Genomic DNA, 20,520 nt, shown 5'->3' with positions numbered 1-20,520 from the left:
ACAGATGAGAAAGTAAAGGAGAGAGAAAGAGGCTGGTTTATGCAGAAAGCCAATAAAGCCCCTGCACATGGGGCTTGCCCTGTTCACGAAGGCCTCAGGCGCCCTCTCGATGGGATGAAGGCACAGAGCACCTTCTCGAGAGGGTCTTAGAAGCCCGGGCGGGAAAGTGAACACAGAGAGCCTTTACGCTCCAGGAATTAGCCTGAAAAAGAGAGAGAGGGAGAGAGCGCACAAGACCCAGGGCCAAAGCTCTGGTGGAGCAAAGGCGTTTATTTCAACATTGTATAGGTATTGATACTGTCTTACAAGATAGCTACTTTCAGCAGAGATAAAATCAAAGCTTACAAGTTATCAAGGAAACATGAGGTCATCCATATCAAAGAGAGAGAGAGAGTTTTAAATAGTCACTTTTACCATATAGTTCATAAAAAGGAAGAAGGTACTTATCACCGTATAGAAAACTAATGAAGGAAATGCCTGGATTCCTCAGCCCCCGGCAAGCCTCTCCTCTTAATTCCTGAATATTCAGGAATTAATAAGGAACAGAGAATTCCTGACAGATCCAAAACAGCACACAGGAAACCTCCTGTTAGATGTTTCCTGACAGTTTTGTTTTCTGTGATCCTTAGTTTATAGAAGTATAGTGGCCTTGAGTGTTCGGAAACAAGGCTTTGGTTTACTCAATAAAGATGATGTAGTGATTGATACATAGTGAATAATTTGGTAGTTATGACTTAACAATACTTAAGAAGAAGCAATTAGTGGCTGCAATCCATCTATTGCTATGAAAACAGTTATCTTATATTTTTAATCAACTGTGGCTTACCTCTTTTAGTGTAAATATAGAAGCCTTGAAAGGAAATAATCCTGAGGTATGTTTATGAAACAACATGTAAAAATTCTAAAACAAGCATCTAAGGGTAAATGTATCCAAGTGAATATTGTTCCCTTCAGAAGAGTCACTGTTGTAGGTGATAACTTTAAACCCTGATGCTTTTGAGCACATATTTTAAAAGAAGTACATTTTTGGAAGTGTAGTATGTTCTGTGTAAATGTGGTAGGAAAATCTTCATTCTTGAAAGTTTTTGGTAAAGCAAAATGTAATTTAGTAATAGTTTTGCTTAAAATGGTTTTTTTCTTGTGTTATATATAAACTGGCTTGTAGTAATATTTGAAAGAAAGGCCCCCAAAGGTGTTTTCACTAATGACAGCCTCATTGGAATAAGAGCTTCAAGACTCAAACCTGACTGCTTTGAAGAAAAATATAAAGAAACTTAGATATGTGTTATTTATATTTAGAATTAAAATCAGTTTATCATATCATCATAGTTAATATAGGAAGATGTTTTACTAGTTTCAGGTGACTCCTTCATTCTTTGATTACTTTTACTATGTTTTAAAGAGGCTTCAGCCTTTACAGTGTGTTTCTAAATTCATATTTAATGTCCTGCAGCTTTTTAAAAAAAATTTAATATCAGGGCAATAGACTCATAACACATTATCAAAGTACACTTTGTTAAGCAAGAAAGATTTCCGATTTTAGAAAAGCCATACCATGAAGAAGAATACTAGAGCCTGTAAATAGATGAAATTATTTTTGAACGTGTATCAGCTTTCTTTAATTATTTGTCATTGGCATGAGGAAATACAGCGGAACATCTCATGGTTGAGTAATGGAACTGGTAGGTAGCTGTGGCAGTGTGCCAGTTACTCTCACTATACAGCGTCTCGGGTGCAGGAGTGGTCACTGAGGCTTTGGTTGGCAAGCAGAGGCCGTCCCAGTGGTTATTGTGGTGTATGGCATCTTTATTTTTCCTTAGTGATGTTTTGTTTTTTTTTCTTTGTCGATGAAAAGCCATTAAATCTTAGTTTATTTTCTATTGAGGCAAGCATTTGACAGGCATTTGAATTCCCTCAACCTTCCAGAAGTGTTCTCTTCGTTTGTTTGAACTGTGACTATGGGCAACAGAATAACACAAAGTGAAAAACTACATTTCCTGGTATTGAGTATTTCATCAGATTTATTTGATGTTTGGCTTTGAGATACCCATTTGAAATTCAAATATCTAATTTTTTTTAGATAAATTATATTTTCCATATATAAATGAATGTATAAATAACAAATCTTATAAATTATTTAAAGTGTAATTAAAGAGGATAGGTACATGAGGAATTATGTGCCACTCTGGGTTCAGTCATCTCCATCTCTAACCTTTTAATTATCAAGAATCTCTTATACAAGGCACAGGAGTAATATTTAAAATATTTATGTAGCACCTACAAAATGCTTTAATGTACATGATTTAATTTATTCTTTAAAATACCCATACGGAATACATGTTATTTAGATTTTTACCAGAGGACACATTTAATCATTCACCCACGATAAGACTATTGGTGACAGTCTTAACTCATGCTCTTTCTACTAAATCACAATGTACTTTAAATACTCTTAGAATTGTTTTAATCAGGAAAAAACTGTATAGTTTTGCTGATTTTATGAGTATTTGTATGTGTATGTTTAATTTCTGTACTTTGATTTCATCAATAACTTCCAACAAATTCACAATATCAGGCCATGGTTTATAGAAAAGATAAATGGATGTATTGAGCATATGTCTCAACTGGTTCCTGAACATGCTTAACAGAGTTGGGGCTGTTGAACCAAAATGACATTTCTTGAAAGAGGAGCTTCGTAAAAACCTCACTTGTATCAGTTTTGAAAGTGTGAAGGAAACTAACCTGCTTAACACATTATTAACACCTTGAGATGGCTTTTTATTTTTTTTTATTTCCTTGATTTCCCTTGAACAATCTACTTGTACTGATTGTTCACAGGTAACAGAACTAACCTTTCTCTGGAATTGTTCCAGAGGTCACTCCCCACTACCTAGAACTAATTTCTTATGTGACAAATAGCAGCCTAGCCAAATCATCCTTCATTTATAACTTTTCTTTAATCTCTGTTTTGTCTGGACTTTGAAGCCGTGACTTTGACCTGTTGGAAGAAACTTAGGCTCTAGAATAAGAAAGACTTGGAGGTTTGACTTGGTCTGTCTTAAGTAGGTTATTGTTAGCCCACCAGTCATATCTTTGTTCTATATTAATTCTTTTATTTAATAAATTCAGATCAAGATCCCCCCCTAAAAACTCCTAGCAGGAGGTAATATCTAAACTGAAATAAAGAGAATGAATAAGGTTTGCCAGGGGAAGAAGAGGAAAAGGAATGTGGCAGCAAGGACATGCAGAATTTCTGAGAGCCCAGTGGCAAGAGAGAGTATGGTGAATTGCAGGGATAGAAAGATGTTTTGATTGAACTATACAGTGGGATGGAGTTGGAAATTTTTAAGATGACACTGTAAAGGGAAGCACGGGCTTGATCATACATATTAGTAAGCTATTAAGAATTTAGATTTTATCCTGAGACACAACTTCAACAATACATGAACCATGAACTTCCAGATGTTCAAACTGGATTCAGAAAAGGCAGAGGAGCCAGAGATCAAATCGCCAACATCCGTTGGATCATCGAAAAAGCAAGAGAGTTCCAGAAAAACATCTGCTTTATTGACTATGCCAAAGCCTTTGACTGTGTGGATCACAACAAACTTAGGAAATTTCTTCAAGAGATGGGAATACCAGACCACCTGACCTGACTTCTGAGAAATCTGTATGCAGGTCAAGAAGCAGCAGTTAGAACTGGACATGGAAAACAGACTGGTTCCGAATAGGGAAAGGAGTACGTCAAGGTTGTATATTGTCACCCTACTTATTTAACTTATATGCAGAGTACATCATGAGGAACACTGGGCTGGAAGAAGCACAAGCTGGAATCAAGATTGCTGGGAGAAATATCAATAACCTCAGATATGCAGATGACACTACCCTTATGGCAGAAAGTGAAGAAGAACTAAAGATCCTCTTGATGAAAGTGAAAGAGGAGAGTAATAAAAGCTGGCTTAACACCCAACATTCAGAAAACTAAGATCATGGCATCCGGTCCCATCACTTCATGGCAAATAGATGGGGAAACAATGGACACAGTGTCAGACTTTATTTTCTTGGGCTCCAGAATCACTGCAGATGGTGATTGCAGCATGAAATTAAAAGATGCTCCTTAGAAGAGAAGCTATGACCAACCTAGACAACATATTAAAAAACAGAGACATTACTTTGCTGACAAAGGTCCGTCTAGTCAAGGCTATGGTTTTTCCAGTGGTCATGTATGGATGTGAGAGTTGGACTGTAAAAAAAGCTGAGCACCGAAGAATTGATGCTTTTGAACTGTGGTGTTGGAGAAGACTCTTGAGAGTCCCTTGGACCGCAAGGAGGTCAAACCAGTTAATCCTAAAGGAAATCAGTCCTGAATATTCATTGGAAGGACTGATGCTGAAGCTGAAACTCCAGTCCTTTGGCCACCTGATGCAAAGAACTGACTCATTGGAAAAGACATGCTGGGAAAGATTGAAGGTAGGAGGAGAAGGGGACAATAGAGGGTGGGATGGTTGGATGGCACTACTGACTCGATGGACATGAGTTTGAGCAAGCTTTGGGAGTTAGTGATGGACAGGGAATCCTGGCGTGCTGCAGTCCATGTAGTTGCAAAGAGTCAGGCACGACTGAGCGACTGATCTAACTGACTGAGACACAGACAGTTGTTGAAGATTTTTGGTGTTTTTTTCTTATTGTTTAGTTTTTAGGCGAGAAAGAGCTTGTCTGGTTAGATTTGCTGGAGAACAGTCCAAGGAACAACTGACCATGTAGAGCTAACGTAAGCTATATATGCATCCAAGAATTCAGATAGTACTTCTCAGTCTCTGATCTATATGTCATGATACCCTCCAGTTTCTTAACCTCCCCTTCCCTATTCACAGTTCATTTTGCATGGTCTTAACCTAGAACCCTTGGACACCTATTTCAATAGTTCTTTTCTTATACCTCTTATATTTTTCAAAGACAAAACAGGCAATAAAAGATACTTGGTATACATATAAGCATTTCAGCATATATATGTTTTTTGTTTTTATGCATAGTTTTATAACACATTTATATAGTTTTCACTTTATCTTTGTAGTATTTGCATTTTCTCCCTGGTGGCTCAGAGGTAAAGAGTCTGCCTCCAATGCGGGAGACCCGGGTTCGATCCCTGGGTTGGGAAGATCCCCTGGAGAAGGAAACGGTAACCCACTCCAGTATTCTTGCCTGGAGAATCCCATGGACGGAGAAGCCTGGTAGGCTACAGTTCACAGGGTCACAAAGAGTTGGACACAACTGAGCGATGAAATGGAACGGAACGGACATTTCAAAGTTAAAAAACAAACTACATAAATATTTGTATTGGTCATGTAATATTCTGGCCAGTGGGTCATCATTTACTTAACCACATTGCTAATGGTAGATACTTAGCATTCTGGTTTTTCTTGCTGTTTGAAAGAATGCTGATATTTACCTAGAATTTACTAGATTAAAGGTTAAAATATTTTAGGTTTTCGATCACTGTTTTGTTGCCCCACCCCACCCCTGTAATTGGTATATTAAGTTAAAAATATGCAGATTATGAGTTTTTGAATGAGGCACAAGCCATCAACTCAAGGTTGGCAAGTAGCGCCCTCAATTTCTGAGGAAAGTGAAAACTCCTAGGGTTATTTTGATTGAAGGCTCAGTTTCAGTACATTCAGACAAAGGAAGTCACGGGATTACTTAGAGATCCCCAGGGCGGAGAGGGGTGGGGGCAAGCATGCACAGTGAGCTGGGGGGATGGAAGAGCAGTCCTCGGCCCCAGGTCAAGAGAAGAAGAGATGGAGCACAGGGTAGTAAACACCTCCTGTAAGGTTGTTGGGGTGACAGTCCCTTAACTTTTTACAGGCTCAGTTCTATATGGTTATTTTAAAAGGTGCTCCAGGAAAAGCAAAGTGGGACATTGTGGTGGGAATCCTAAATTGAGTCCTTATCTAAATGTCCAGCCACTGGGCCTGTGTAGGGTTGTCATACTGTAAAATGCTTAGGCAGCAACTCAAAATAGCTATTTTCTCATCACAGTTGCCAGTTACTTTCCAAAAGAGTTGTACCAATAGGTGAATGTGGCTGTTTTATTGTGTCTTCCCCAGCATTGATTTTTATTACTTAAAAAAAATTGCTTGCTGATTTAGTAATGAGCATAGTGTCACATTTTATTTTTGTCAGTTATTATGTGATTACCATATTCCCCATATATTTGTCAGTCCCCACGCCTCCTAGCTTTTAAACATTTCTGTTTGTGTCCTTCACCCACTTATCCATTGGGAAATCTAAGTATTTTTCTTATCAATTTTATGAGCATTTGATTAGCAATCTCCTTTATGTTTTTCTCTGAGTATTTTTCATCAGGCTTATTATTTCCAACATAAGAAATTTGGGGTTTTATATAAACTATTGATGATTTCTTTGTGTTTTTTTTTTTCTTTTTCTAATTTAAAATAAATGCCTTCCACTGAGAGATTCATATTCTTTTTTATTCTTCTGTTGGTTTTAAGACTTCCTTTTTTATGTTATTTTTTTTTAGTTCACTATGTAGGTGTATCACATGAAGTGAGTATTGAATTGGACTCTTTTCAAATTTTCCCAGCATTGCTTTTTGAATCTTTACTTTCCCCTTTGATTTCTGACTTTTTTCACTGTTTGAGAATGTACTACATGGTAGGCACAGTTCTAGGCACTTTACGTGTGTTAACTCATTTTTTCCCTTACAACAACCCTTTGAGGAAATGGAAGCACAAAGAATTGTTAATTGTTGTATGCTCTAATTGTGCTGTCATTTCTATATTATAGTTATCTTCTTTTTTTATGCCACTGCCACTCTGCCTTAATTTTTACAGCTGACATAGAAAGGCTAAGATCTTTCTATTTCTTCCTTTTTCTGTTCTTTCCTGCTTATTTTTCCAGATGGACTTGAGTATTTTATTCTAAAAAGAATCTCATTGGAATGTTTATCAGAGTTGGCTTAATCCATAAATTATCTGGAATTAATTCATCTTTACAACATCAATCAAGGTGTGTCTCCTTTGGTTAACCTTTGTTCCTGGTACATTCCAGGTGCTAAAAAAAATTCTTGAATGAAAGAATAAATGAATGGGAGACCTTTGTTTATCATCTCCATCAAGTCTTGGTTTATACATCTCATTAATTTTTTTTTTAACTTTTCTCCATTTGGTCCTGCACATTTCATGTGAATTTTTTTTGGCATTATATATTTTCGTCTCATTAACATCTGAACTTGAACCCTGGAGGGTGGAGGAGCAGGACTGAAGCAAATATACCATTTCATTCTTTTGCTCTTAGAGCTTGGGTGTTGACATACATGGGAATTTCTCAGCACACTGAGCTGGGACATAGACATGTAACAGCAACATTACTGCATGTAGAATGTGGGGAGCCAAGACACTGTGATAAGATTATATATGAATTATGCCATTTATTACTTAGGAATAAATACCCTCTGAATAAGTTCTGCTAGCCCATTTTATGGGTTATGAAACTGTGACTTGGACATTGGTAACTTGTCCAGGGTTATATAGCTAAGAAGCATCAGAGACAGGATTTAGGGCTAGAAGATTTGACATCAAAGCACATATTCTTCACCATGACTTTGTCCCTTATTACATTTGCTTTTGTGTGTGTTCTCTTATATGAGTTCTCTTGACTGGTGAGAAACAAAAGTTACTTGTAAAATCAAACCGTCAGTATGGATGGATGGACCTTATGAGTATGAGAGATAGATGCTTAGGACTAATGCATTTTGAATGTTCATGGAGCCCAGTGATATGGTAGTTCTTGTTGTATTGGCAAGTAATGATCCCTTCTCCATTATTAATGATAAGAATACAATTTCCATGGAAGTATATAATTACTATCTAATTACTGTACTTCTTTTTGAGGACTTAGAGTCTGTGTGGTCGACACGTGTTGTGCTGGTAAATTTATTGTATTTTTTCCTGCATTTTGCAGACATGTCAATGAGATTGGCATATAGATGCTGCTAATGCTATAATATATAAATTTCACATTTTGGTCATTTTTCCTCATAGGATTTCTAAGACAACATTGAATTTTTGGCACCCTCAGAGTGAAAGACAATTTAACTCTAAGAAACCCACTTTCTGTGGAGTTCAGAGTGTTTGTATTTTTAAAACAAGATGCAAGTGTGTGATAGAGTAGGAAATACCTAAGCAGTAGGCCTCTACCACTGATGGTGAAGATACTAGATCAGTATTGGGAGGGAGTGGAGACAGCATACCCATTTTAAAATCATTTAGGGGACTAGCTCAAATAACTGCTTTCTTCATGGTGAAATTCCCTCCTGACAATAGTGAACCAAGTAGGTTTGCAGGGCAGAAAAATGTCTCAGAGTCACTGTACTAATAAGTCAGTATAGGAAAGGAATTGCTTTACTGAAGCTTAAAAGTAATTTTTCCGTAAGCCTGGCCCTTGAAAGAAAAAATGAAGAGCGCATAAGATTGTTACTTTTCTGTGTCTCTGAATAGAAATGTTCCCAAACGTGGAAAGAAAACTATCTTCATTTTAAAATTTCTTTCTGTACTCTTTTCCCAACTCTAAAAATGCTTGAAATAGATTCCTCCTTATGGCACAAATTAAATTCCTCATTTGTGGCTCACCAATTTCAATTATGCTGTCTTGCATTTTAATCTAGCCTTGTTTTCAGGGCTTCTTTTTCTGACTCTTGGCTATTACTTATGTTTGTCTCTTAATTCAAACAATGGCTTACTTTATATTAGTAGACAGTTCTCAGTTTTCTTCTAGTTGAAATCCCAGTGCAGTTTGACTTGGAGTGTCCAGATGTGTCTCATGCCCAGCTCTAGTCCTGTTGTTTGTTTTATTGGATTCATCACCTGGTTGTAGCACCAAATGAATTCCAGCCTTCTTTGGCTTTTCTCCTTTTCTTTTCCTCTCCCTCCATTAGTACTGCTGGTGTTCATATACCCCCATGATTTTATCCTGAAACTAATCTTTATTTTGACTTAAGTAAGTCAGATTCTAACTTCTGATGTACAAAAGATAAATTTCTCTCTCCTTCTCATAGAAGACTTTTAATTGTTAATTATTTTAATTTTCTACTAATGAACAGTTTGTTAAATATGCACTAAAACTGTTCCTTCTTTATGCCTTTAAGTTTAAATTTTTATTGCATTTTAATGCTTTTCTACAGCGCAAAAAAACAAAGCCATTAAACTTTCCTTATTAAAATGCAAAGCCTAGTGTCCTCTAGCTTTTTGAAGAGCTTTTGTCCATTATATAATCTGTAAAGTAGCCAAGAGTTCCTCAGAAGCAGGACATCATTTAGATTTAAAACAATTATGGCTTGTGTGTAAAATAATGATGTGACGTTACCATTCACGGGGAGGCAACCACAGTTTTACTTTAGTGGCAGAACACTTGGATACCTCTAGTATTGTATTTGCCATAAAGAGTTTACCAAAGTACCTTAGAGCAAAAAAGTTTGTCATGTCATTTCTAGTAAGTAGATTAAGTTGGTATGACTAGAAAGCCAAGTGACACAGATATGAGCATAGACCTTTTATTTTTTCCCAGATGTTTGACAGTGTAAACATACATAAAATACATATTAAAGTTTAGATGCTTTATATTTTGTGCAGTAAATTGAAGCCTTAAAAAGAAAACACTTCATTTTTTAAAAAAAGAAACTCATTAGTTTTACTTCATTAAGACAGTAAAATAGCAGCAAGTACCAAGACATTGTGCACTTCTTTTATTTAAGACAAGTTACTTCATTTACATCAGAGTCAGAAAAGGTAAGACTGGCTTTCTTAAATACTTAGTATAGCTCGAGTCACTGGTTAGATAGGGGAATATTTTCCCAGCTGTACATCAGGGAGGAGTTCATTCATTAAATTTCAGAAAAGTGCAGACCCTCAGACAGCCAGCATGACCACAGCATTGAGCATTAAGAGAAACGAAGCATTTCCTTTCCAAGCACTTGCCACAGAAGGTAAGCGTGTCTTTCCGTCTGTGGTTGTCTCTTCCCTCCGTAAGTTAAGGGTTGTGCTTTGTTGAGGCATTTCAGAGAAATCATTTGGCATGCCACTAGTAATGCTTAGGGTCATGGGTGTTGGGGATGATTTTGTTGAGCTAGTGAGGCTTGTGTTTGTAACCATTCCATCTTGGAGATGAATAGTTAGAGTTGCAGCAGCTGCTTCATGTGAATTGATGGTTTCTGTGGATGTATCTTCTGGATAGGGTACAAAAGCCTTGTCAGTGCTAGTCAAGGTGGTGTCTTTGCTTAGAGTGGCACCAAACGCTGTTTCCTTTGTTCGATATTGTTTGGGTATTTTGGTCACTTTGGACTGAGTTACCGTACTCAGAGAGTTAATGGTGTCCACTGTCTGCATCCCACTTACAGTGAACAAGCTTGAGGTAAATCCAGAAGGTGTGGGGTATATGTTATGTTCCTTCAAAGATGATATTTGGCTAGAACAGGGAGTCCCTATTACATGGGCTTTTGTTTCCATCATCCACTTAAGTAAATAAGTAATGTTTTGTTGGTGGTCACATGACCACCTGTTATTGTAAAGGGTTATCTCTTGCAACTGAAAGAGTTGGTCAAAAGCTTGGTCTGGAATGAATGTGAACTTATTGTTGTGCAGGTAAAGATGTGTGAGATTTGTCAGGTTTATTAATGTTCCTGGAAGGATTTGTGTCAAGGAATTGTTAGACAGGTCCACGATATGTAGTTTGGAGGGCATGTTGGTTGGAACTGTCCAGAGTTTGTTACTACTGAGGTTGAGAACCTCGAGACTTCTTAGTGTATTTTTAATGAGGACAACCTTTTCCAGCATATTCTTAGAAACATCCAGGTATTTAAGGTTCCACTGATAAGCAGTATCAGATTTTTCAAGCAGTTTAATGTTGTTGTTAGCAGCAGACATATTCCAGAGGGACCGAGGTAACTGAGCAGGCAAGCTTTCAAGCCTGTTATTTGAAATGTCCAGGGTCCTCAGATTGGTGTACTGGGTTAACTGGTTATGCAGATCAGTAAAGTGGTTATAAGACAAATTTAAATGGATAATATTCTCTTGCAGTCCAGTTGGTAATGTAGTCAAGTTTCTGCCTGAACAGTCCACATGCCTGTGCCTCTCGGTGCATATACATTGGAGAGGACAAATGCATAAAATACCAGGTGTGAGAAACAGAAGGATGAACAGACTGGGAGACATTTTCAATATCTGATATTCCATCAAAGCCTGGAAACAAACAGATACACCCTTCTTTTAATATGCAAATACAATTAGGCATCTGCATGGGTCAGTTAGCATTAGGCAAAATTTTCAATAAACCTCGTTGTTGTTGAGTTCTTTTATAATTGTTCCAGTGATTAAACTAACAAAGCTCCCCTTCATTTATAGTCCAAATGCTTAATCCTTCAACTGGGGCTATGTGGTAGAGACAGACTCTCTCCCCCTACTCTCTTCTGTATTTTCTCCTTTCTTTTTACCATAATCTTATTTATCTTCCTTGAGACTTGATAAAATTGCTTTCTTGGCAAATAAAAATTCCAAAGACTCTTAAGCTGTTACTATTTTTTTTATGTTATTCTTCCTTATTCAGATGGGAAAAAATGGCTGTCGTGTCTGTTTTGGTGTTTTCTGTTTTTTTTTTTCCCTTAAGATCTCTGCAGTAATGAAATAGTGTGTATATATGAGATGGATTTTATTTAGATATTAAGACAGTACTTTGAAATTTACCTTCATCTTCTCAGGATAAATATATCCTTGCAAAACATTTTAAGGCACTTGAAAAATCTGACTAACCCCATACCTTAAAATCTCACATTTTATAAAGTGATTTCTATATATTTCAGTGCCGAGTCTAGAGGAAAACAATGTGTGTATTTACAAAGTGAATGAATATTAGAAAGAAATCCCTCAACTGACACTGCAGCAAATTTCTGGTGCATGCACTTGCTATTGAATATATATTCAATCCTAACGTTGATTTTCTCTTAAAAAAAGAAAAAAATTCTGAAGTCGATTTTTTTACTGATTTAAATAACAGCTTACCATGGTGTCGTCTTCAACATCAGCATCTCATTTTCTCCGGGAAACTTAAGCTTAAAGGTCGCCTTGTTCTGGAAAGTGGGAACCGCTTCTGGCTGTGGGCTGTGCTTGCCTGCTCAGCTGCATTGTGTTGCTGTGAGCTGAAGCTCTGCAACCACCTGATCAGTACCACATAGGAGGACTGCAGAGCTGTCATTGGTGCTGACTCAAATTTATTGCAGGAGGTGCACACGCAACAGAATGAACCCCGAAAAAATCTTTTTTTTAATTTACAGCATTGAGTGTACCCATATATCTCAGATTTGCTGTAGGAAGGAAAACCTCGTGGACTTTAGACCTGGCCCTACTCATTTCTGTGTATTTGTCTGAGCTTTGGCTCCACATTTTAACATTTACCTCGTGGAGAATTCGTGGTTCTTTTTAATGCTCCTACTTTTCATGCTTTTTATACATTGAAAAATGCTGAAAATGAACTTGACCTTCCTTGTGGATGGTTTTCTAAGATATTAGTTTAACTGTTTTTTAACTCTGCCATCTCATTTTGTTTTTCCTAAAATGGTACAATTGTCATGTCACTTTTAAAAATAACATCTGATTTTTTATGTGTTCCCCCAGTATGGTGATTATTATGTACGATCAGCTTTTCAAATTTATCAGCCACTTAGCTATTCATCTTTTGGGGAAGTACAAAAGTACTTAAATATGATTATTTTATCTTTATCTTTTTGATACAAAGGATTATTTTACCCAGGCTATGTACAAACGAGGCTACATTTTTTAATGACCGTCTCAGTTTTCTAAATTATCAGTTCATGTGGTAACTTAAATGTACTTTTTGTCTTTCGGATTAAGGATTTTTTTTTCTTCATGAAGTTACTCTGGTGAGTGAATATGAATATTATTTTCTCCAGAGACATCTTTGGTAATATATGAATGACCATTTATTTGATTTTATGTCTTGAAAATAATAGCATAAATTTTAGATGATTTCTTCAAAATGTTTTACATTTTATCTTACTGAGAAAATAGTTTGTAGTTCTTAAATTACATGAAGTAATGTAAAAGGGAGGTTTTTCATTAAGGGCTGTATAAAATGAGATTTATGATGGCTTCAGTTCTACTCTTTAGTGGACCAATTGTGTAAATAATCTGTTAAAAGTTGAATCTAATTTTTAGAAGAGCCAACTTACCTTAGAAAAGAAAATGAGGTAATGACATTTTCTTTGCCAAATTGTTACCATTTAAAAACCAGAAGGTATGGGGCTTCCCTGGTAGCTCAGTAATGAAGAATTCACCTGCCAGTGTAGGAACCACAGGTTCCACAGGTTTGATCCCTAGTTGGGGAAGATCCCCCAACCCCTGGAGCAGCTGAGCCCACATGCCACACCTACTGAGCCTGTGATCTAGAGCCTGGGAGCCGCAACTACTGAAACCTACACGCTCTGGATCCTCTGTTCCACAACAAGAGAAGCCACTGCATTGAAAAGCCCGAGCACCTCACCTAGAAAGTAGCCCCTGCTAACCACAACTGAAGAAAAACCCTCACAGCAGTAAAGACCCGGCACAGCCAAAAATAAAATTTAAAAGTAATAAAAACCAGCAGTTATCGGGCTTCCCTTGTGGCTCAGCTGATAAAGAATCCACCTGCAATGCGGGAGACTTGGGTTCGATCCCTGGGTTGGGAATATGCCCTGGAGAAGGGAAAGCCTACCCACTCCAGTATTCTTGGGCTTCCTTTGTGTCTCAGCTGGTAAAGAATCTGCCTGCAATGCAGGAGATCCCAGTTCGATCCCTAGCTTGGGAAGATCCCCAGGAGAAGGGAAAGGCTACCCACTCCAGTATTATGGCCTGGAGAATTCCATGAGGTCGTAAAGAGTTGGACAGACTGAGGGACTTTCACTCACTCATTCATTCATTAGCATATTACATATAAAGAAAATCTTTTTATGTCTGTTTACTAAATCCTTCATTTTTCTCTAAATTATATTTTGCCATTCTTTTCCCCCAAATTTTACCCTAAATAGAATTTCAGTTCAGTCGCTCAGTCGTGTCTGACTCTCCACGACCCCATGAATCACAGCACGCCAGGCCTCCCTGTCCATCACCAACTCCCGGAGTTCACTCAAACTCACGTCCACAGAGTCAGTGATGCCATCCAGCCATCACACTCTCGGTCGTCCCCTTCTCCTCCCGCCCCCAACCTTTCCCAGCATCAGAGTCTTTTCCAGTGAGTCAACTCGTCGCATGAGGTGGCCAAAGTATTGCAGTTTCAGCTTTAGCATCAGTCCTTCCAATGAACACCCAGGATTGATCTCCCTTAGAATGGACTGGTTGGATCTCCTTGCGGTACAAGGGACTCTCAAGAGTCTTCTCCAGCACTACAGTTCAAAAGCATCAATTCTTCGGCGATCAGCTTTCTTCACAGTCCAACTCTCACATCCATACATGACCACGGGAAAAACCATAGCCTTGACTAGACGGACCTTTGTTGGCAAAGTAATGTCTCTGCTTTTCAATATATTATCAAGGTTGGTCATAACTTTCCTTCCAAGGAGTAAGCATCTTTTAATTTCCTGGCTGCAATCAGCATCTGCAGTGATTTTGGAGCCCAAAAAAATAAAGTCTGACACTGTTTCCACTGTTTTTCCATCTATTTCCCATGAAGTGATGGGACCAGATGCCATGATCTTTGTTTTCTGAATGTTGAGCTTCAAGCCAACCTTTTCACTCTCCTCTTTCACTTTCATCAAGAGGCTTTTGAGTTCCTCTTCACTTTCTGCCATAAGGGTAGTGTCATCTGCATATCTGAGATTTACTGTATTAAAAATTGAAGCTTATTTTCTTAGAGAAGAAACTATACTCTAGGAGTCATGTTTTGTATGAGATTAATGTTCCTAGAAAAGTACCTACATTTTAAAAGTCTGTAGTGTTCGAAATTTATTATTGATTAGGTACTTTATTCCCACTTTACTTTGAGGGTTCAGCCTTGAACTCTTTAAGATTCTTTCTGTGAATTTGAGAAGCCACTCATCAATCTTACTGCTTAATAATAATGTTTTAAAAATACTATGTTCAACAATGTTGTGGAAATAAGGAATGAGAGTTTTGACATTTCAGTTTCTTCTATTTCAGCTTCTGTGTATGTATGTATGTATGTATGTATGTTAAACTTCACAGGAAGTGACTGAGGGTCAGTTTGTTGTTATTTAGTCGCTAAATTGTGCCCGGCTGTGCAATCCCATGGACTATAGCCCACCAGGCTCTTCTGACCATGGGGTTTCCCAGGCAAGACTACTGGAGTGGATTGCCATTTCCTTCTCTGGGGATCTTCTCAGCCCAGGGATCAAACCCGCATCTCCTGCATTGGCAGGCAAATTCTTTACCACTGAGCCACCATGGAAGCCCTGGGGGTCAGTTTACCAAACACTTAAATCTCTCCTTTTAATTTTAGGAAGTCTCATTATATCCATGTGGAAGTAGAGTTCTCCAGTTCTAGAAAATTCCAATATAATAGTAGTAGCAATATTTCTTATATTAAGTTGGGGTACATGTGAGGTTGTTTCTATTATTCAAAGATTATTGTAAAATTCTCAAAAAGAAAAAGAGGGTGGAAGTACTATTTATAGCCATTCCACCCTAAATGTGTCTAATCCAGAAGCTAAGCGGGATCAGGCCTGGTTAGTACTTAGATGGGAGAAAAAAGGAAGTACATTTTATTTATTTTTTGATTTATTTAAAAATATTTGTATATTTTGGCTGTGCTAGGACTTCACTGCTGTGTGCATGCTTTCTCTAGTTGTGAAAAGTGGGGCTACTCTTTATTTGCAGTACAGGCTTCTCATTGCAGTGGCTTCTCTTGTTGGAGGACACAGATTCTAGGGCATATGGGCTTCAGTAGTAGCAGCTCACAGGCTCCAGAGTGTGGGCTCAGTAGTTATGGCACACGGACTTAGTTGGTCCGCTGTATGTGGCATCTTCCCAGACCAGGGATCAAACCGGTGTCCCTTGCATTGCAAGGTGGATTCTTCACCACTGAACCACCAGGGAAGTCCAGGAAGTACATTTTAATGCACTTGAATTGAAACCATCTGTCCTTATCATTTTAGAAATTCTCATGAAATAAAAGTATATTACTCCAAAAAATAATTGTAGGCTGAAGTGTATGTTACAAATTATTTTAGATGTTATTCAGACACATTACATTTTATAAAAGTCTGTCAAGTCAAGAACTACAGTTGTTTATGCAACTATTATATTCTAGACTAAGCAATAAATTGATTTACATACTATTTTGTGAAACACGCTGTTCTAGGATATATTACCCCAACATTGTGAAAAGTATAACAAATTACCTGCCAATGAACAACTCGCCCATATTAATCAGCAGTTTGGCAACCCAATCCGTTTATCTTTGTTACTTAAGTTGATAGCATTTATTGTGCTTATTTGAGAGTGAAAGTATTATATTCTCTATTTTTAGTAATACAGACTGAATTTACTGCTGAAAACAGCTAAGAGTACTGAATAAAGTATTAAAAAAGAATGGAAGGACTGACAAGAAAGAAATTATCAAGTCAAAATTCAAAAACGACCTTTTTCTTACCTTGCCACCCTTTCCCCCCCATGCCACTGGCTTGTTGCCAAAACTCAGCCACTTGTTCCCTAGGATGTCACTCATCTGGATTTATCTGTTTGCTTCCTTGTGAAGATTTAATTTGTTCCTCTATCCTCATATTTCCTATAAATGGTTTCTAACAGCATTACATAGCTGCTTATTTATATCATCCTACAGTAGTTTCAAAATAATATCAAGTATTGCTACAATTAGTTTACAGACTACTGAATAAAGTTTAAAATTTGTTGCAGCCTTCTTTGTTTTAGAATGTATTTCACTAAGGATGTATAGTCAATTCTGTGTCCTAATGCGACTTGAAAGAAATCAATGTTTTCTCTCTATTTTTATGTCACCAGCTTTATGTAAAGTTCGTTTGTTTCAGTTGCTTAGCAGTTTTTAGGGACTGTGTAAGTCAAGAACAAGGTACTTTCAGGAACGTTTTGCTTCTCTTTCCCCTCCCCCCATTCCTTTCTTCTTCCTTTCAGTGACTTAGTTTTTATTATTGATAACTTTTGATTGTACTTAACAGTATTTCTTTTTGAAAACCCAACAAAAATATGTGTGTATCATATGTTCTTAACCCCTCCTTATATAAAAGGTTACTACGTATCTTGTTCTTTTTTTCTTAATAATATATCTCAAAGATCACCCCATGTCTGCAAGAGATCTTTCACATTCATTTCATGATTCATAGTGCTGCATTTGGGAGTATACCATGGTTTATTTAACCAGTGCCCAGAAGGGCATCTGGATTGTTTCTAACTTTTGCTATTACAAATAATGCCACAGTGAATATCCTTGCACCTAAGTAATTTTATATTTTGTCCAACAAGTCTTCGAGAAAAATTCCTATAAGTAGGATTGCTAAGTGAAAGGAAAATTGCATTTGAAAATTTCCTGGGTATTACTAGATTTCTCTCTGTAGATGGTACCATTTTTCAGTCTTACCAGCAGTGTGTCAGGGTGTCTGGTTCTGGAGACCTAGAGACTCTGTTGCTGAACTTTTGTATTTTTTTTCTTACTATGAGAAAAGTTACTTATCTTTGTATTTGTTTTCAAGGATCATTTAAAATTTTTCTTCTGTAACTGTCTTTTATATGTTTTGCGTGTATTTTTTCTAGTGTATTGTGGGTATCCCTCCCCTGCCACATCTGTATTTAGGTTTTTTAAAATTTAGGGTTATCAGCCCTTTGTCTTAATTTAAGTTGCACATTTTCCCCGTTTGACCTTTGTCTTTTGACAAAGGGTTTTTTTAAAATGGTGTTTGTTTTATTTTACATCTAAAAGTTTTATGTAATGGATTTCCTCTTTTTTTAAGTAGTACTTTTTGGATTTCGAGTCTCAAGTAGAAAGATTTGCCCTACTTTCAGATTATAAAGGAATTCACTCATATTTCTTCTATTATTTGTATAATTTCATGTTTTATATTTAGATTTTGGATCTATTTGGTGTTTATTCTAACGTAATATGAAGTATAGACCCAATTTCATCATTTTCCAAACATCTATCCAGTTGTCCCAATAATGATTTGAGATTTAAGTCTGTTTCTGGACTTTCCATCCTGTTCCATTGACCTGTTTATCTAATCTTGTACTAGTATTACAGTGTTTTACTTAGAGGTGACCATATATTTTGCTACTTTTTGTTCAGAACTAGTTGATAACAACAATTAAAGTCATTCTCATTAATTCATTGTGTTGCCCACTACCAACACCAACTGGAATACACGTGTGACGCGTGTATGTTGCAGTGCGTGAAGTGGATGCTGTTTGGTCCTATTAAGTGAAAAGAGTTCTGAGCCAGGGGTCAGGGAACAAACTCCACTTTCAGTACTACTTGTAAGCAAGCCACCTACTCTCTCTGAGCCCATTTTCTCAGCATTTAACAAATAAAAGGAGTTGAACTACACGGTCTTGAGAGTTGTCCTGAATCTCGTTAATACTGACCTGGTAAGAGCACTACTGATGTGTAGTGTGTCGTTCCACTTTTTATTCCCTTGTGTCTTATCTTTTTGCCATCGTCATGAAATAAACTTTCTCTTCTGGATCCTGCTTCTTTAATCTTTTCTGTATGTTTTTCTTTGTTCCAGCATTTTCTTTTCTCCTGTGTTTCTTTTATTAGCTTGTATTTCTTTCTGCTGATTAGGCAAGAATTGCCACCGTTTGGCTGCTCAGCTTCCACTGACCTCAGTAGGGAAAAATTACATGCAGTAAATGGGAATTACTTTCCCCCTGGCAGAGAATTTCTTAAAAAACAAAAAGCAGCTGCTGACAGTAGTCTGTTCTTCTGTTATACAAAGAACAGAACAAGGAATCTTCCTCTTTGGTGTTTGAAGAAATCAGACAAGCCTATGACCAGGTCATCAGCTCTTGATTTATCTATGAGGGTTGGTATTTCCCTGTATTTCCCAATACACTTCCTTCAAGAGGTCAGGAAGAAAGTGATTTAAAAAAAAAAGAAGAGCAGAATTGTAGAAAGAGCTCATTAGATAACAATCTTACATATAAAGCAAAAAAGGCATGTCAAACTCTTAAACTCCTAATTGTTACTGAATAAGTTAACCTTAAAAATGGTAAGTTTGAAAAACACATGAAAGAAACTTCTTAGTGTGGAAGACAGAGGGAAACCAACATAAGATTGACAATATCATGCTTATTCAAGAAAAATAAGCTCAAGGTAATGTTTCTGCAGATAAAAAGGTTTTACTAGTAAAGAAACATTCAATGTCCAAAAGTCTGCTAGTTTTTATTAAGATGAAGCTTTGTTAGTTTCTTGAACACCAGTGCTACTAGTAAATGTATTATTCTGGAAAATTCCAGAACTATGAGCAGTTCACAAAGGGTAAGTTACCACCAAAGCCACCATCTTTCATTCTAAGTGAGTGTTTCCCTCAGGAGTTCAGGTAGGATAAGGAGGAAGAATTCACACTTTTCGGCAGAGAAGCACTTTTGCAGGCATGGGCTTGCATCTCCATGTGAGTAAGGCAGTGAAGCTATACCTTGACTTTAACAAAGAATGGGCCTACCCCCTACTCTGATAACTCATTATCACTTGTCAGGTAGTGAATAAAAGATGAAATTCTGTGTGAGAAAGGTGGTTTAAGAGTTTTTTGGAATGGAGCCATAGAGGTTTTGTTTCGTTTGTTTTGTTTTTTAATAAGATTTCAGTTTGCTTGGGTGCTTGAGGCATGTACAAAATCAACTGGGAACTCCCTGATGGTTCAGTGGTTAGAGCTCCATGCTTTCACTACTAGAGGCCTGGGTTCAGTCCCTGGTTGGGGAGCGCTAAGATCCTGCAAGCTATGTAGCCTGGCCAAAAAAAAATAAGAAACTTTTTAAAGAGGCTAGTTTTAAAATTTGTGCTCCCCCAACAAGATAGGAAAATGTCTATGTCTACATTTTATGGGCCTAGGTGTCCCCAGCTCAACTGCCCAGTGTGATGTTTTAATATGTTTGTCTTTCAGTTTCCAATGAGAGCTAAAAGGAAATTTATTCTCAAACACACGCATTTTCATCTCTCATCCCCACAACCTTGTAATATTTATTTAATAGCTGAGGTATTAATTTAAAACTTAAAGTTTTGTTTAAAACTTGGTATATGCATTTAAATTCTCAGACACACTCCTCCTCAAATTTTGAAATAGAAAAATAAAGTTTAACCAAGGTAACTTTATACACAGCTTTTCAGGAAAAACATATCTATTGGGTAATAATAAGTATATGTATGTTGCTTGTTTCCAGAATGGTTAAGTTATTGATACACATACCATCCACATTTGTAAAATATACCATACATTAAAGTTAGGTCCTATAGGCATAAATAAGTTCCACTTATATA

At 37.1% G+C, this 20,520-nt stretch overlaps 2 protein-coding genes across 11 annotated transcripts in view; one reads left to right on the top strand and one right to left on the bottom strand.

Moving 5' to 3' along the window:
• Nucleotides 1-20,520, top strand: part of NF1 (neurofibromin 1) — a 252,176-nt gene that overhangs the window by 165,733 nt on the left and 65,923 nt on the right. The window lies entirely within an intron of this gene.
• OMG (oligodendrocyte myelin glycoprotein) lies at nucleotides 9,927-19,023 on the bottom strand. Of its 2 annotated transcripts, none has more exons than XM_055401539.1 (2): nucleotides 18,630-19,023; nucleotides 9,927-11,255 (listed from the first exon to the last, which is right to left on the bottom strand). In XM_055401539.1, the coding sequence occupies exon 2, from the start codon at nucleotides 11,247-11,249 to the stop codon at nucleotides 9,927-9,929; it is 1,323 nt and encodes a 440-aa protein (XP_055257514.1). In that variant the 5' UTR covers nucleotides 11,250-11,255; nucleotides 18,630-19,023. The 2 variants fall into 2 exon arrangements, with proteins under 2 accessions (XP_055257514.1, XP_055257505.1); XM_055401530.2 differs by lacking the exon at nucleotides 18,630-19,023 and adding an exon at nucleotides 12,072-12,370.

Source organism: Moschus berezovskii, chromosome 20 (assembly GCF_049115385.1).
Source record: "Moschus berezovskii isolate FMDL1 chromosome 20, NW_MosBer_1.0, whole genome shotgun sequence".
NCBI classification, from domain to species: Eukaryota; Metazoa; Chordata; class Mammalia; order Artiodactyla; family Moschidae; genus Moschus; species Moschus berezovskii.
The sequence above is the reverse complement of the archived record's forward strand: the minus strand, read 5'-3'. Positions and strand labels throughout refer to the sequence as shown.